This window comes from Brienomyrus brachyistius, chromosome 24 (genome assembly GCF_023856365.1).
Source record: "Brienomyrus brachyistius isolate T26 chromosome 24, BBRACH_0.4, whole genome shotgun sequence".
NCBI lineage: Eukaryota > Metazoa > Chordata > Actinopteri > Osteoglossiformes > Mormyridae > Brienomyrus > Brienomyrus brachyistius.
The window spans coordinates 5,159,212-5,177,575 of NC_064556.1; the positions used below are offsets into that span (position 1 = coordinate 5,159,212).

Genomic DNA, 18,364 nt, shown 5'->3' on the forward strand with positions numbered 1-18,364 from the left:
TGACCAGCATTTGGTACATATTTTTCCACATGGTTGTGTGTGGCCTGGGGTGCTATACTTTGGGACCAAAAAAGTTATTCAAGTTAAATAATTGTGCGTATTTTTGTTTTAAAACTGCTGGACAAAAAATTGTAACGAATGCAGTTGGTTTTGTTACAATTTGAGGACAATGAGTGCTAGATACAAAGGAAATATTGGAAATTGCTGAAGGGAAGTTATTAAATGAAACGCATGGGCTATGTAATATAGTAAAACAGCCTTAATTCCATAGCAAAGATTAGAGGGTTTTTTCTGTTAAGTTAATTTCAATGCTGTTAGAGAAGTGCCTAAAGATGATGGGTGACTAACCTTGATTTTTCTACCATTTCATCCCAAAACGTTTAAATGGAGGCAAGACAGGTGTCGTTATCTCTGCTCTTATTTCATCTTCAGTCTTCTGCGGCAGGTTCTGTGTTTAGCCCTAAGTTTAATCAAAGTAAAATATACATAGAAATACATATAGATGGAAGTAAAAGACATATGACTATATATAGAAATAGTATAGACTTAATGGTTATAGGCCAAGGTATCGTCACTAATAATAATGGATATAATTTATACTTTTTGCATTTATAAACATATTTGTTTATAAAGTGCCACTTAAGCACTACCAATGTATAGCACCTCCCTGTGTGAAACTTGGCAGCCATTTTGCGTAAAATGAACAAAATTGGTACACAACCACCTACATGTATGTATGACAAGGATCTACTTGTAATGTTTAGGATTAACAAATATATATGGAGGGGGGTCAGCTGCGTAAAATTTAGGGTATTTCATTGAACAAGACCAGGCATTTACAGCTGGGTCAATCCATCTAAGAAATTATATTGCTCGTAAGAAGTAGAATGAAAGAGTTATCCAGAATGAGCCGTAACTGTATTGGGGAGCGTCATGAAATACGATTCTTCTGTTTGCTATAGCCAGGGCGACTAGTAATCCTGCTAAAGCCGGGCCATCAAATATACTGTACAATCTCTTCCGGGATGAATCTTTCACGGTTTCCACGTGTGCTCCGTCTTACCACCTCGACAAACACATGCAGAGCAGCGCAGCAGACCCAAACCAAAGGCAAATTCAGGCAATGTTACTCACTTTTACTTTTAAGCTGCCATTTAGCAATCATATCTAGAGAGACCATAAAATATTCAAATTACTGTTTCGTACGTACTCTAGGCACCTGTTAAAAGAGGCATGATCATTAATTAAGTCCAGTGACCAGCATCTGCAACGGGGCCCTATTGGTCTCCAGAAAACAATCATTGGATATTTCCATCTTAAATTAACCTTTAAATATGGCATTGATATAGGGTGCTTCTTGGCTGTTTTGTCAACTACAATTCGTTTTAGACGGTGCCATCTTGCGGTCATATGATGTGACTTACAGCCACGGGATCGGTCAAGGTGGGGGCTAATTTAGCAGGATTGGACTCCGACCTGCAGAGGGCGCCGTTCCTTTCCTCCAACTCCACTTCCGGTGGATTGCGTAGTCTGATCTTCCTGTCGGTGCGAAACTCGCAAGGTAATGCAACACCTTTGTAATTAAACATCTGTTTTATGTCAGAAGCAGTACTTTTGGTGATGTTATAGATGTTATATTCATTCCTATGCTTTTTACGTTTCATACTGGATCGGGCCTTTCTGTGCTATGACAGGAGACGTAGCTATGATAGAAAGCAGCTAGAAAGCTGTGACGTTCGCGGTAGGGTTAATCTGTAACTAGTTTGGTAAGAGCGAAATCTTTTGTCTGTAGACTTTGTTTTAAATATTTACTGGGGAGCGAATTCAATGACTTTAGCCCTACTGTAATGATCATTTTAATAACCCAGGTCCGTGTCGGCCATTGACTGAACATGTCGCCAGTGATAGTTGATATGTTTTGGAAACCTTAATGTAGGTTTCCGGGACAACGCAGTGCTGCGTGGGCGTGGCAGCGGATAAATTGGTAAATGTCACAAGAAACAGCTGTTGGCTGCAGGACTCAGAGTAAACAGAACTGGCGTTAGATTATGTGGCGCCCTAGGCGGCCGCCTATGCTGCCCGTAGGATAGAACGGCTCTGCTCACGAACGTTACCATTCGTCCGTTCACCGTTCGCATGTTCTGGTGGTCGCAGAGATGTAAATGTCTGAGGATCAGGAAGCACAGGAGGATGAGTTGCTGGCTCTAGCAAGCATCTACAATGAGGAAGAATTCCGGAGATCAGAGTCCACTCAGGGGGGCGAGATCCAGCTCTGCCTGGAGCTCGCTAAGGATTTCAAAATATACTTGAAAGGTGAGAGCAGGTATGACTGCTGTACTTTTGAAAGGGTTCACTCATCGCCTGAAGCTTTGGATGAATTCAGACATGGTGTTTAAAGCCTGTTTTTATTGGAAAATGTGTCCTTGCTTATCACCAGGGGGGAAACAAACAGAATATGCTGTGTCTTTTCTACCTCCTCTGGTCCTGAACTTTGAACTTCCCCTGGATTACCCATCAACCTCTGCGCCTGCCTTTACCCTGAGCTCCAAATGGCTGTCGAGGGCACAGGTAGGTCAGTTATATGTATTCAGACATTACTGTCGTGTAGGGTATTTTAAATGTATTTTCAAAAGCCGCGCTATTCACGTTGCAGAATACACAAAATCCCCTCCCCAATGCCCACTTTTAATATAAAACACAGAATTCTCAAATCAACACAGCGTAACAGGAATATGTCCTTTTTTTCTTACTCCGAGTTAGAGATTCCATGAATCAGCTATTACATGTGAATGAACGCAAAAAAAACCTCTCAAGTTCATGTTTCGCAAATCCCTTAAATTTTAATGACATCCTGTTTAACGGTAAAGGAGAGGAAAGCAAGTAGTTGGAGTATTTTTTATTTTTTTTCTTCCCTTTCTGTCATCGGAGAGTTTGACAATCCTGCATAATGTTATCTTTGCACAAAAATAACCCCCTTCCCTGCCGCCAAGCTGACTGCGGTCTGCCGGCGCCTGGACAAGTTATGGGAGGACAGTCGGGGCACCGTGGTCCTCTTCTCCTGGATCCAGTTCCTCAAAGAGGACCTGCTCAGCTTTCTGTCCATCGAGTCTCCGCTGGAGATCAGCAGCCCTGCCAGGGCCCCCCCGGAGCGGACGAAGGGCGAGGGGGACGCCGAGAAGGGCGCTGTGAAGGAGTCGCCGGACCCGCGGGCCGTGGTGGACGTGGACCCACGCGAGGACATCCTGACGCGGCTGCTGGACTTTGATGAGACGCAGCGGCAGAGGGTCTTCGACGGCAGAGTGTACAGCTGCGGCATCTGCTTCGCCGAGAAGCTGGGCTCCATCTGCCTCAACTTTAAGGAGTGCGCTCACGTGTACTGCCGGGCCTGCCTTGGCGAGTACTTTCAGATCCAGATCCGGGACGGCAACGTCCAGTGCCTTAACTGCCCCGAACCCGAGTGCAGCTCCGTGGCCACGCCCTCGCAGGTGTGCTCTTCTCTTTCCAGAAGGGGGGGATAGATTCACCCTTAACTTGTATGAATTAGCACATTTTTCTTACTGGGGGTGGCATTCACTTAGTGGCTTAGGATGCCGTGGTGGTGATTGGAAGGTTGCTGGTTTGAATCCCAAGATCGGTAGAGTGATTTCACCATTGTGGCCTTTAGCAAGGCCCTTAACCCATGTTTGCTTCTTGACCTTGACGCAGCCAAAATTACAGCACGATCATCAGCGCCTGGGCATTAAGCTTACACTGCGTGGATTCCAGAAGTATAAAATTCACTAACGAATGATCATAACGTCGTCCTTAAAACCGGCTGCTTTCTGATTTTCTCATCGCTTCGAAAGAAGCGTCTGCTGAAATGGAATGTAAAACGCCCTGTGAACGGACTGTTGCAGGTGAAGCTTCTGGTTGGGGAGGAGCTCTTTGCCCGCTACGACCGTCTCCTGCTCCAGTCCAGCCTAGATCTCATGGCGGATGTGGTCTACTGTCCACGCAAGATGTGCCACTCGGCCGTGATGACGGAGCCCAACGCCACGATGGGGATCTGCCCTTCCTGTCAGTTTGCCTTTTGCGTGCTCTGTAAAAGGGCCTACCATGGGGTGTCCGAGTGTCAGACCACGGCAGGTACGCAGAGACCCTTCCACCGTCCAAATATATGCCTGTCCGTCTGCCAATCAATGCTTAGCCAGCAGAGGGCCACGGTGAGCCTGGAAGCCTAGGGTGCAAGGCAGGGGACACCCAATAGGGGGCACCAGTCTCACAGGGTGCATATGATTAAACGCCACAAGAAGTTTAAAGAGACCCCTAAGAATTCCAATGCAAACATTCTAGAGAAGGTGTGTTATCTAGGTGTGTTATCACTGTCCTATGGCAGGGTTCTTGGCGATGCTTCCTACCTTCGAATGTTCTGCAGAGGAGCTGCAGAGCCTGAGGGAAGACTACCTGTCCGCCACCGACGAGGGGAAGAGGTTCCTGGAGCAGCGTTATGGGAAGATGGTGATCCAGAGGGCCATCGAAGAGTCCTTCAGCAGAGAGTGGCTGGATCAGAATTGCAAGGGCTGCCCCCGCTGTGGTACCAACATACAGGTGGGTGGGGCTGCTCGTGTGACGCTGTGGCCAGTACTTGAGGTCCCAGGATGCGAGGCTGAGTTTTGGGGCTGGGTCTGAGGTTTGGAGGTGGAGCTGAGCGTGCGATGTGTCTTTGCAGAAGATAGACGGCTGTAACAAGATGACCTGCACCTCCTGTAAGCAGTACTTCTGCTGGCTTTGCCTCGGCCTGCTCACCCACGGCAATCCGTACAGTCACTTCAATAATACGGCATCACCATGCTACAACCGGTGAGTCAGTTTCCTCGAGTCGGCCATTGAAAGCTTGGAAATTAAGGACCGGAAATCACGTTTGATTAGTGTTTTTCGTTTAACCGAGTGTCTTGGTGCGGTAAAATGTGAGCCTCCAGTCTGATATCCAGCTTCAAATGATGGTGGACATTTCGCAGGTGGTATAAAAAAACATGTTTGTTTCTAGACTGTTCCAAGGAGTCAATATGAATGATGAAGACGATGGATGGAGCGATGAAGAAGATTAGCAGTCAAGATACCGACTCCAGAGTTCCTGATGCTCCTTGCACTTTAGGATGCTTGTTGTGTTGTACTCAAAATTGAGATAATTAAAAAAAAACATCTATATTACTTTTTTAGTTTCTACAAAATGATTATTTTAGAAGAACAAATATTATAGTAAAACGGGGGAAGATTATACTGATGATTATGACATTTTTACGTATGAAAATCTAGATGTGTTCAGTTTGCACAAGAATAGTCTCTATCCATAGCTGCTTTGGAGGCCTGTTCTGCTTTTCAAAAGAGATTTAAGCGTTTTGTTGTTATCTTTCTGTTGATGGGGGAACCTTACTGTAGGCGCTGAACATTGAACTAAGGTTAAACAGGTGAACAAGGGGCAAGGCGCTAACGTGTCGAGCATTTCAACAAGTGTGGCTATGTCCAAAATGCCCAAGTAGCTAATATGTAAACATTAGCAGTGGGATGGTGATAAAAAAAAAATGCATTGCGATTTATTGTAGGATTTCATTGTGGGCGTGTCCTTTAAGTGGTCACGCTGCGAAGGTGCATGCATTTTGAGTGTAATTATTCAGCAAAAAGAGTGGGATGCGGACAGGCTGAATACACACCCAGTGAGAAGGTTTTAATCTTTTCTCTTTGTAATTAGTTTGACCATCCCTGTATGTACTCTTACACGTGTATGGCGTTCGTATCCCAGGCTCAGGCTAATTCTGCCCTGGCCTGAGAGAACCTCAGCTCGAACACAAACACACATGCCTCACTATCGTTGGCCACAAGACTCCCCTGAATGAACCGGTTTGCCACAGGCTCGTTCAGGGGAGTACCTAGAAATTCTGCCCCCCCCCCCCCCCCCCCCCAACAAAATGACACCTTGAGCCTGCCCATCCATCCATCCATTTTCCAAACCGCTTATCCTACTGGGTCGCGGGGATGTCCGGAGCCTATCCCAGAAGCAATGGGCACGAGGCAGGGAACAACCCAGGATGGGGGGGGGCAGCCCATCGCAGCCTGCCCTGCCCATATTTTACATATAATGTTACATATACCAGGGCTACTCCCCCCCCCCCCCCCCCCGAATCTATCAGGGTATCTATGCCCCTCTGAAACGCTTCACCACACACTTAGAGCAGTTGTTTTTTTTGTGGGGGGAGGGGGGCGGAGGTGTTCTTCAGCTGTCAAGTAAGTAGCATAGAGACTAAGCAGGGGAATGGGGCATCAAGGTGGGGGGGGCATTTCATTAAATTAGGTTTCTACTAAGAGTAATACAAGCAAATGTCACAGATCATTGCGGAAGACACCTGTAAACCAGGTAATAATTGTATATCTGCATGTGACTGAGACTGGGTGTCGCGGCTAATCCCACACAGTCTCTGTCAAAACCACCAGCTGATTACAGAACTGGAGCCTGGGTTTTGAATCAGCCAGCTATCGGCACCGGGCGTTAGATGTAAACCGGACCACTGCCTCAAGAAAGAAGTCCCAACACAGTAGAGGAGCTCTGTAAAAGGTGCCAATTGAAATAAAAATATACTTTGTGTTTTAATACAGTGACTCAATTTTCATTTTTTTTTTTTTTTTTTGTATTTACAATGTCTATTTTAATGTACTCTAGATAAGAAAGTGACAAAATAGTTTTACATTAAACTTCGCTAGAAAATCGCACGCCACCTGCATGTCACCGCTAATTACTGATAACCCTGCAAGCTTTTGCACTAAATATTAAATCATCTTGCTGTAACGGAGAAGATAGTCTTAAATTCCCCCGTCACAAGGATAGTTGTGAGAAACAATTAATGCTTGTTTTACTGTATGACCAGAACACCTTGCCGACATTCAGCTGTTGGTACAGAACGACAGGAAAGGCATCAGCGATAGTAAACGATGAGACAGTGGAAAATGACAGCGTGTTGACATGAGAAAAGGGATGTTACATCGTCAAGCTACTTATCCAGCACAAGGTCACAGTGAGCTTTAATCCCAAGACGCACAACAACAAAACAAAATCATGCAGAAATGTATCATAGCCTTTTGAGCAGAATTAGCATATGAAGCTTCATCAGTCTAAATCCTAAACAAATTAAAGAGCCACTAGGACCAGCGGCCAGAGGTGGAGATTTCAGGTCCAGAAAGTACAAATCCAGTCCAGGATTTTGTTTCAACCACCCAGTTGAGTACTCTGTGACTGTGACTCTTTATGCTCAACTGGTTGGTTGAAACAAAATCCTGGTCTGGATTTATACTTTCTGGACCTGAAATCTCCAGCTCTGCCAGCGACGCAGGTTAACACCATGAAAAAGGACCTTGGGTTGTCATCAGTGGCAGAACATGTTTGGAACAACACAGTCCTGTGTGAGAATGCAGGGGCTGAACATGATACATAATCACTGTTTGACCTGTCTGTGACAGTTTGGACGCACCCGACTCCATAATCACATGTTTTTAATTTTTAATCAAATAATATTTTTGCTTAATTTATATGTATTTCTGTATAATATACATCCCAAGTTGTGGAAGGTATCCAGGAAAGTTTTATTACAATGGCCATCTGACAAGCTGTCATTCCTGTCTCAAAATTGCTTTGCTATTTTTTTTTATTATTAGTTCATAGCTTTGCTGCCCTACCTTTGGCATATTTTAATTAATGCACTTTAATTTTAGCAGACGAATGCCGCTTCAGTGACACCGGTGAGATTTTATATTTACAAAATTATTGTCGTCCATATCGACTCCTTAAACAAAAGAGAAAAATTATCTATGTTGACAATTTAGCATATGTTAAAATATGTCAACTGAGAAAGGAAAACTGTAAACGTTTTGCTGAAATGTATGTAGGCCATTTTTTTTAAAGTGACATGCGGCTGCCTGTAGGGGGCAGTAGTATTGGGTTTTGTTTTCACCGTCTCCATTAGCCGGAATCCGCCTGAGAGTAGTGGAGGGGAAGCGGGCTTGTGGCGTCCCGAAGGATAGTAAAAAAAAATTTTTTTTTTTTTTTTTAACATTTCTTGACGGGGAAGGTCTTGTCCACCTTTTAGTTTTCGACCTGGGCTCGGCTTTCAACGTTTCGTTTCATAATGGCTGAACAAAGCAGTAGGTACCAGCAGGTGAGTAGAAATACGCTGGGCACCGCTCGTGCGCGGGTGCGTCGGCCGTCCTGTCATGCGGAAGACGGCCCCGCCTGCGCAACGCAAGGCCGGGGATGACGTGGTTCTTGTAGGCCGCATTGTTTTTCTTTGCAGCGGTCCTTTTAGCTATTTTTGAGGGAGTAAAGAAACGCGTTCAAGCTAGGGTTTTACCATGATTTCAGTCGTTGGCAGTTTTACATGAGATTTTGTAGCTTCCAGCGAGTCAGTAACGATTTGTATTAAGACTGAACGTGGGTGTGTAATCATGACAATAGTACCGGAGTTTTTACTGCGTTTTATTCCCTATGATTTTAGCGTTCTTGCTATCAGGCTGTGACCAAAAACTGCCCCGTATTTGGTTCCTCTTGCGATTCAAGATTCATCCGAGTAGCCATCATCTATGCACTTTTAATAGGCCTGCGAGGGCAGTTGACTCCAAGAAGCTGTCGTAACGCCCTTGTCCGATATCAGATTTTTTTAATGGGTTCAGCAGAGATAACCAGTGAGATTGAACAGCGGTGTACCACGGAGCTCGTTTAACGTCTATTAAATTGTCTACATTATGTTTATCGAATGTTGTCTTCCAAGATATACACAGCATATTATTGCGGTACAATTAGGGCATTCATTTAAGCCAACCTGAGCTCGTAATGGAATGAATAATCAGCATTAGTTGCTCGAGTTTGCTAAGATGCTTAAATGAATCTTTATTTGAGATCCTGATTAAGGTGAGGGGTGTAGCCATGTTTATTTATCTTGTCTTGGTTTTGTGACTGGACGTTGTATTGACTAATGTGCATTTAATTAAATCACTTGCTTTCTGTCTTTTTGTCTATGAGGCCATTTTAACTAAGTGTACAGGCAAAAATGTGCGGAGGGGTTTCAGTGAAGTACCTGCTCTCCTTTAAGATGGTAGCCTGCTGAGAATTGGGATTAGAAATGTTACAGTTATGAGGAATAGCTGACTGTGTACACCTGCATCCAGGCATGTCTGTTGGGGGGGATAATCAAATCAGCTGTGTGTGTGTGTGTGTGTGTGTGTGTGGCATTTTAAGTTGCTAAAATGTAAATCATTTAAAGAACTTGAACTTGCAGGTTAAGGTTTCTGGGAATTAGGAAGTTCACAGTACAAGCAGTTATATATCTATCCCAGCCTTCCATTTATACATAATTCTGCTGCTGTTATTTGCAGTGCTCTGCATTTGATTGAGGCATCCTGAGTCCACCCATATCAGCTGCCTTTTCTGATGCTGTTTTTTATATTAAGCAATGCCACTGACTTCCGTGCCTAGTACGACCTTGTCTTTGATGTACTTTTATGAAGCTGGCTATTCGCTGAAGCAGTTTAGAGTATCTGACTGTGGAGCACTGCCAGGCACCAGGATTTCATGGGGAAATTTCTGTGTGAAATCTAATTCCGAAATTCATGCGATACCCGCTGCTTAGAGTTGCTGTTTCATATTGGTTTGGCTTTATATTGGCAAAGACGTGTGGGACATGCAATCTTTAAAGTGTAACTACCTTGATGAATGTTATTGGGCTGTTACAAGTTTGACAGGTATCTAGTTGTGTAGAAGCAAACCGGATTAGGCATTGAGTGTATTAGGTTTGTAGAAGGGATTCCTCTTTAGAACCTGTTAATTCATTCACTTATGCTCAGTAGGTTGTGGAGTTTGTGTATGAATGTTTTTTTTTTTTTTCCCTGCAGAAAATGTACATTGCGTGTGTGCATCCATCAGTGTGATCAGTAACTAAAACTGAGACTGCCAGTTGGTTTCCATCAAAAACAAGAGTTCGGTCCTCTCTGTCGTTTCGTTCTTTCTGTAACCCAGATGTCTTTATGGCTTGTCTAGTGTCTTTTCTTGTCATGTTCGTTCCTGGGTGATTCTCCAAAAGCTTTGAGTCAGTCTTTGCGAGAACTTGTCATTCTTTCCTTATCAGTGGGCAAGTCCCTGCTGAGAGCTGCAGTCTCTACCCTGCTGTCTTATCGGTGTCTCTGCCTACAGCTGCCTAACGAGGAGGAGCCAAGGGAGGCTTCCCAGGTGGCTGCTGACGCCCCCCCTCCATACAGCAGTATCGCAGCAGACAATACTGGTAGGACTCTACTTTTCTGCACACCCTTGTATGCCCCCGGTAGCTGTGAAGTAGTGTAGCACATTTCTTATTGCCTGTTTTTTTGCCTTGTTTGTGCTACTTACTGTTTGTTTGTTTTGTTTTTATTTGTTGTCTTGTAGTGTTGGTGGTAACAGAACAGTGATACTTTATTGGTCCCTGTGAGGAAAATACCTTTTATAGCTTTGCCCAATTTTGCTCTTCATGAGAAGCTTAGGGGATCACATTGAAGGGGCAGCACAGGGAGCGTGCCCAGGGATCTGGGTATTTAGGGCTTTGCTCAAGGAGCCCACGGACATGTGACTTTTCTCCCGAGGCCGGGCTCAAATTGGCGACCTTTGGATCACAGGCACAGAGGCTTAGCTTCCTGTAGATTTATCATTAGCCTTTAGGGGGTGCCATATCTCTCTCTCTTTTGTTTGTTCAGTTTTTTTCCTAATAAAACTTCCTGACAACTGATTGTCGCCTAAAACGTATACTGTTCGGATTTTTCGGTCTCATCGAATTCACTGAGGATCTGTCTTTAATCTATGCTTAGTTCTTAAAGCTAACTTGCATCTCCGAAAGTGAAAACTGTCAAAATTCGCTGACCACATTCGGCGTCAGTTACCATGTTACTCACTGCAAGGGAGCGCATGCACAATGATCTATCAGTGCGAGCAAACAAGAAAGAGCGCAGGCAGCAAAATGCTAAATATACCATCACCTGCTGAAGAAGACTTTCCAAATCCTGTGACGTTTTTTCCCCCCCAACCTATAAATAGGACTTTTTGGAGAAGCAAAAAAATTAAATCGACTTTAGGTCTAGTGTACAAATATGCAGTGACATGCAGTTTTTCTGCTTGTATGGTGAAGTGGTAGCTGGATGCCAACATAATGTTGGAGAATAGTAAAGATACTCAGGGTTTTTACATTATCATAAGACCCTGTGACTTGAGGGCGCACGTCTCACTTGGTCAGCAGTGGCACGTGATGCTTGAGATTCTAAGTGTTACTGCTGATTTGTCAATTCAGCAATAATCACGTTTTCAGTTCTTGTATATTCAGCATTTTCCATCGGTTGGTCACCCCCTCGATGACGTCATATCAGTTCAGAAAACTTGGCGTTACTATTTCTTTCTTTTTGCCGGCAAAGCATGTATATAATCACTATTTCTTTTGGCATTTTATACTAGCTTGGTAGATTGGAAGGCGATTTTCTTTGTGTCTCGTTCCGAACGGAAATGTTAGGACCTAAATATGATCTGAAGCTAGCATTTGCGCCTCCATGCAGGTCAAGGCCCTTTGCTCATGTCTGCGTAATTGCTTTGGTGTTGAGGAACTGTAGAGTGTTGAATGTTTAGAAACCCTATAGAATAGGCCTCAGGCTGTATCGGGTTTTACTAATTGGTCGGCTAATAGCTAAACCAGGCGCCAGTGCTGTGCTTTGAACGGAGATGGATTAGCGTTAGCCTCCCGTATTCTTCTTCAGCTTACTTCGATTACAAAGAAGAGGGCAGTTTCCCCAAGCCGCCCTCATACAATGTGGCGACGTCGCTGCCATCCTACGACGAGGCGGAGAGAGCCAAGGCCGAGGCCACCGTCCCCCTGGTCGCCGGAAGAGTGAGTTCTGCTTCGCGGTGCTACCTGTCGCCCGTCACTGTTGGACTGCACCGTGATTCAACCCCGTCTGAGGGACTGCTTAACGGTAGCACATACTTAGCTGACATGTCGTTCTGCAGAACTGGAGCAGAGCTCTTTCGAAGGACGTGCTATTTTACTGGTTTGTGTGTCTACCACGCAATGCTTACGAATGCTTAGAGGTACAGTAACAGTGTGCGTACGGTAGTATTTACATGCAGACCCCTGATCTGTGCTACAGATCCATTTAAATAGAGGCTCTTTATTTATCTTGACCCTTGAATTAATTTTCAAGTAGGCTGTCCTGTTTAGCATTCATGCTATGTTTGTGCAGCGGCATTTTTAGGTTTGCGTTCCTCCATCTTGGATCGCTGTTATGTTTGAACGACGTTTATATAATTAATGTCATAGTAAGGGGTAACCTTACGGTGACTGTCCACAGGATGATGACTTTGTGGCCAGGGACGACTTTGAGGATGCTGACCAGTTGCGGATAGGCAACGACGGCATCTTCGTGCTGACTTTCTTCAGTAAGGACGTAGCAGTCTTCCTGACGGCCGCCAGTGACCTGCCGGCTCTGAGTGTTGTTTTCCTCTTCCCTCTGGTCTTTGAAGACTTTTCATTCTGACCGTCTGCTCTCTCTCCCAGTGGCGTTTCTGTTCAACTGGATTGGCTTTTTCCTGTCCTTCTGCCTGACCACCTCTGCAGCCGGCCGCTACGGTGCCATCTCTGGGTTTGGCCTGTCGCTCATCAAATGGATCCTGATTGTCCGCGTAAGACTCGCTCGCCGGGGGCTCGGCATTCTGGGATCGCTGTTTTATGGGCCTCAAGTAGCAGCACGTGAGAGTTGTACACCTGTGTGTGCATTTTCCTACATGTCCGCATAAAATTTTCTTCTTCTTGTTATTACTACTACACAGATTAATTGCAACAGCAATTTTTAAAAATATATATTTATAAAAATTTTGCAATAGAAATACGAAAATGAGCAACTACATAGCCCATAAATACACGAAGCTATAGGAAAGAAAAGAAAGCTCATTACAGGTAACAGGTGGTATCATTCAGAGTGCATATGAAAGCATCATACAGCTAGTTAGCTTCTTGAAATACTCCGTGACCATCAACGTTAAGCTTGTACAGAGAACCTCTATCCCCTTAACCAATATGACCAATATTAGGAAGCTATGACTCCTATATCCCACGGAACTGTTCTAATTAGGAAAGCAGTGTACGTGGCAAATGTTCCATGATCAGTCTGTGCCAATTCTTAATCAAAGATGTTCTATCACTTCTCCATTGCAATAAGACATTCACTCTACCCATAAAGGTCAGTATGTTAAACAGACAGAATGTTTTCCCCCTGTATATTCATGTTGTGTAAGGAGGGCAAATCTCTAGTCCTGTCTTCAGTATCCCTTCAATTCCTTTATGAGTATTTCACCAGTATTAGTAACAATATGTTGACCCATCCATCCATCCATTTTCCAAACCGCTTATCCTACTGGGTCGCGGGGGGTCCGGAGCCTATCCCGGAAGCAATGGGCATGAGGCAGGGAACAACCCAGGATGGGGGGCCAGCCCATCGCAGGTCACACTCACACACCATTCACTCTCACACGCACACCTACGGGCAATTTAGCAAGTCCAATTAGCCTCAGCATGTTTTTGGACTGTGGGGGGAAACCGGAGTACCTGGAGGAAACCCCACGACGACATGGGGAGAACATGCAAACTCCGCACACATGTGACCCAGGCGGAGACTCAAACCCGGGTCCCAGACGTGTGAGGCAGCAGTGCTAACCACTGCACCGCCATGCTAACCACTGCACCGCCATGCTAACCACTGCACCGCCATGCTAACCACTGCACCACCATGCTAACCACTGCACCGCCATGCCGCCTCAATATGTTGACCCTTCTGTGTTTTTTCCAGTTTTCAACTTATTTCCCCGGATACTTTGATGGGCAGTATTGGCTGTGGTGGGTTTTTCTGGTATTGGGTGAGTATCTAGTTCTTATACTCGCAGTGGTTGCAATATGTATTTTTGATGCTCTTTCCATCCATCTTTATTCATATTAACTTGTTATAGTGATTCTTCCTGTCGACTGAGATCTGACTGGCCTGGCGTTCTGAGGGCCGCTAAGTCGATTCCCATCTGCGTCTGACCTGCTCTTCCGGTCTTTTCTTCTCCAGGATTCCTGCTCTTCCTCAGGGGCTTCATCAATTACGCCAAGGTCCGCAAAATGGCCGACTCGTTTTCCACACTGCCCCGGACCCGAGTCCTCTTTATCTACTGAAGGTGAGCTGCCGCGGCTGATCCGTGCCCCCACTGCACACGCAGCATGACTCACTGGCTGAGCTGGTCATGTGATCTTTCAGGCCTGACCTACATAGGGGCGAGACAGATTACAGTCCAGCTATCCAGAAGGGCTGCTCGATTATGGCAAAAAAAATCATAATAGCGACTATTTTGGTCGATATTCAGATCATGATAATTCAACACGATTATTCATTGACTTTGGAAATATCATGAGTTTTATTATTATTATTTGCCGCCCTTGAACTTTGTAATTAAACTGAGAAATGAAGAGGAGTTGGGGAGTGATGCACAGGATTTATAACACGAGACAAAACGGCAGCGTAACCCGAAAATGAAATGCGACGCAGTCATTTCATATCTCTTATTTTATTTTGATAATCTTTGGGGTCAAACTTGTAATTGAAATTAAAACGTGATTAATTGCCCCACCTGACCGTCCGTGCACCTGCTCCCCCTCATGTCTTAGTCGCGTGACTTGCATGTACATCGTTTTACAAGTAATACGTATTTATTTAAGATGATCTTATAAAACTGTGATCTTGGTGAATCTTTGACATTACTAGATTCCGATTCAGAATACTTTTATCGTCTTGGAGGAAAATTGCTTAACAGACAGCACTTTCGGGCTGTTTTCTTATCTTCAGTTTCAGATATACTACCTTTTTTCATATACAAACATGGAAAACGCAGACCACAGGACCCCTAGAAGGATGTAATTTTGGTCCAGTTATTGTACACAGTGGTCTTGGTGATCCCTTACCCAAGAAATGTAGGCCTCCTGTCTAATTCACTGGAGGAATAAACATGCTGTTGCTATGCAACCAAATGCATATAAACACATACACACACACGTAATGCATATGTGTGTAACTTCATGTAAGTCCCTGCTGAATGTTAAACGAAGAGGAGTGATGTAATGGGAACACGGAGCACTGTCTGTACATGGGAAACCATGACTACCCAGTAGGCCTTTGTATTAACTGTAAATAGCCTCTGTACAACCCCATAGGAAGCGCTTTGCGTTCTTAAGCGATACGGCGGTTATCCCAAAAACGTGGCACCGTTACGGTAATGATTTCTGTGTCTTTTTATTGCAGCTGTGCTCTTGCAATGAGAAACAAATTCACTTCCTGCAGCACGAGTCCTGTATGCAAAGAGAAGATTAAGGGGGGTAAAAAACAAAACAAAACCTTTTGGGTCGAAATCTACTGCACACCTGCGAGGAAGTCGGGGGGGAAAAACAAGCCACAGAAGAAGAGGAAGAAATACTGATTCGATTAACACTCTTCTCTTTGTGAATGAGACGTTACTTTTTATGTTTATAAATGTACAATTTTACTAGTGGATGCTTACTATTCTGTAACCATTCGGTCATTAGTGGCTAATGTTAAGTGCTATTTGCAATCAAGTCTGTGATGTATGAATAATGCCTTATACAATATATCATCTGTTCATAGTTGAGGAGTAGCATGCACATGTCCTTTTTAGCCAGTAGGGGGCAGTGTTGTTTTTCTTCTGTGTTTTGAAAAACCGTATTTGATTTTGAAGGGTTCATGTCAGCTCTAATTCACAGGAAAGTTGAAAGAGATCGGAGAATCTTTATAAGCTGAGAGGATGATATTTGGCATTTGTAGAAAAACCAAAACGGCTTTTTTTTTTTTCCGACTAAATCATTTCCTTCAAAAAAGTTAAATTTTTTTTGGCCTACATTGAAAAAACTGTATAATCAGGGTGGGTTTCGGGAGGGTCTCTATGGTAACAAGTAACCGTCCGCAGTGTCCCTGCATACTGGACCCTGCAAAGAAAACGAATCCCTTCCCTGTCTTGGCTGGAAAGCACCGACCCAAGACAGCTCAGAGACGTTCTCTGACGTAGAGCTGTAGTGATTTCTCTACCCGCTGGACTCTCTTTATCAGGCTTTACTTCGTAAGTAACTTTAATACGAGAGGCTGAAGGTATGCTCTTAGCGTGCCTGCGCGCTCCAACGATTCCTTAACGATAACACGCGCCAGGGTGACAGGCTAACGAAAGGCGGCGTTTGACCACATCTCGTCAACGTTGATGAATTGGACCTGTCTCGTGTCTTCGTACAAGTTTCCTTACTCAATATCGTAGTACTGAACTTTAAAGGTTTTTATGCTTTGTGTGTATGACTGTAAATAACCCAACATGGGTAATAAATGTCACTTCCATAGTCATGCTTGTTCATGTCTTTTGGTCTTTACTGTCTGCTCTGAGAGGCGTCCAGAGATGCCTGATTGAGTTACCTTGGATGTCTTTCTGTAGACTACACCCCAGGAGGCCTGGTGAGATCACATGACCAAGTTCACTGGAGCCTTGGGAAGCCAGTGTCATATAGGGGTGCGTTTCCCAAAAGCATAGTCGCTAACTACGTTAGCAGCGTCCGTAACTGGAACCAAGCATCTGAACTGTTCCAACTAAGTTCCTGACAGGAGCTTTCAGAAAGCATACGCATGGGCAGTGGGTCTCATCCCAAACCTGTGTTTTCCTCGGTCATTAAGTCACAACCGAAAATTAACAAAAATTTTGAACCAAGTTTATTTCGCGAAAAATTGTGCAGTAATAATAGCATGATGTCTTCATGCACCGTTAAAAAACAAAAGTCTGACGAAAGAAAAATTTCATAATTGTTTTCAACCGCACACCATGAACCAATGAAAATGGTCCCCAGCCCGCATTTGGGTTGCGACCCCCTAGCTGAGAAACAATGATGTAGGGGATGTTTTATGGTTTTATCTTAACAGTAATAATAATTTTATGACCTGTTAAAAATGGGGGGATATGTTACTCTTTGTCTTCCCTTCACTCCTCATCTTATGTTCAGGGAAATTAAAGTTGTCCAGACTTGTTAAAAGCTCCTGCGATTGTGGTGCCCAGATGAAGCACGTGTGAGATGGTGAGGTCAGCACAGCTCGATGGCCCTTCCTCCTCACTGCCAGCCTGTGTATGCATGCGTGTGTGTCTGCATGTGTGCTTGTATGTGGTCCAGCTGTACGTTACGTTGTGGGGACATGAGAAACACCTGTTATTTTGACATTGCAGGGACCATTTTTTCAGTCTCCACAAGGGGAAATTCAGTTTTTATAAAAGTCTGTAGCTACAATGGAAAAACCGAAAATGCCAAACTTGTATTTTGCTTGGTTGCTTATGGTTAAGGTTAGGGCTGGGTGGGGGTTAAGGTCGTCATTGTTGGGGTTAGGGTTATGCTCATAGAAATGAATGGACAGTCCTCACAAAGGTGAGTAAAATGTGCGTGCGTGTGTGCGATCGGTCCCCTCCACCGCCCTGATTATACCCGCTAATCCCGTTAAGATGCTGTACCTGCTCACTGGGGGGGGGGGGTAGCTGGTTAGTCATCCTCTGATGTGCTTGTGAGACTCTCATGGGCGGCTCAGCAGCGCAGGGTGATGGTGGCGCCTGCACTGTCTGATGCGCGAATGCATCGGATGCGGCGGAGGGGGCGGACGGCCTGACTTCCTGTCGTCGGCCGCGTATCTGCGCGAGCCGCCGCAGCCTCGATGGCCCGGCAAAACGGAGACTTCGCACGTCATGGCGCGGTTCCGCAGTGAGATTCTGACTCATCCTGTCAGGTGGGGGGCAGGGGGGGGCTCCGCTCTGAGGAAAGCCAGCCGCTCTCTCCCCACCAGCGTCATAACGCGTTCCCCCGTATCCCCCTCGTTGCTACCTCCCCCCTTCCAGCTGGATGACAGGCTGAATGAGCCCCTCCCCCACTATAGAGCATCGCTGCTCTTTCTGCACTCTGCCCATGCCTGCCGTGCATCTCCAGCCATCAGTACTACATCTGATCGCCAATATTAGCGTTCTGCTTCAGAAAAAAAAAGGGATTTACATAAATTACGGATGATTTACACGGATATAAGTACAGCAAACCTTAACGCTCCTATGGTTGATCCCTTGGGGGGGGGGGGGGGGACGAGGACGAGGACGATAAGCATAGTGACTCCCCCAGCTTGCCGATCAGTCACTCAGGGTGTAATTACCGGAAAGCTTCGCTTATTGCAGTTATTTGTGGCTGTGGACTGGTAAATGTTTAGCTAGGATTGGAGAGGGGAGTGTGTGTGT

General features: G+C 45.0%; 2 protein-coding genes across 3 annotated transcripts; both read left to right on the top strand.

Annotated features, from left to right (window-relative positions):
- The first annotated feature begins 1,382 nt into the window (after positions 1 to 1,382).
- Positions 1,383 to 6,625, top strand: rnf14 (ring finger protein 14). Of its 2 annotated transcripts, none has more exons than XM_048995430.1 (8): positions 1,383 to 1,561; positions 2,155 to 2,313; positions 2,438 to 2,568; positions 2,991 to 3,485; positions 3,897 to 4,125; positions 4,376 to 4,587; positions 4,709 to 4,839; positions 5,027 to 6,625. In XM_048995430.1, the coding sequence occupies exons 2-8, from the start codon at positions 2,163 to 2,165 to the stop codon at positions 5,085 to 5,087; spliced, it is 1,410 nt and encodes a 469-aa protein (XP_048851387.1). In that variant the 5' UTR covers positions 1,383 to 1,561; positions 2,155 to 2,162; the 3' UTR covers positions 5,088 to 6,625. The 2 variants fall into 2 exon arrangements, with proteins under 2 accessions (XP_048851387.1, XP_048851388.1); XM_048995431.1 differs by having other exon boundaries at positions 1,386 to 1,561; positions 4,415 to 4,587.
- Positions 6,626 to 7,968: 1,343 nt separating this feature from the next.
- On the top strand, positions 7,969 to 16,458 carry LOC125720029 (NEDD4 family-interacting protein 1-like). Its single transcript, XM_048994977.1, has 8 exons — positions 7,969 to 8,183; positions 10,211 to 10,298; positions 11,788 to 11,918; positions 12,379 to 12,466; positions 12,585 to 12,709; positions 13,873 to 13,939; positions 14,134 to 14,239; positions 15,358 to 16,458. Exons 1-7 carry the CDS (start codon positions 8,154 to 8,156, stop codon positions 14,235 to 14,237), a joined length of 633 nt encoding a protein of 210 aa, XP_048850934.1. The 5' UTR covers positions 7,969 to 8,153; the 3' UTR covers positions 14,238 to 14,239; positions 15,358 to 16,458.
- Positions 16,459 to 18,364: the final 1,906 nt, after the last annotated feature.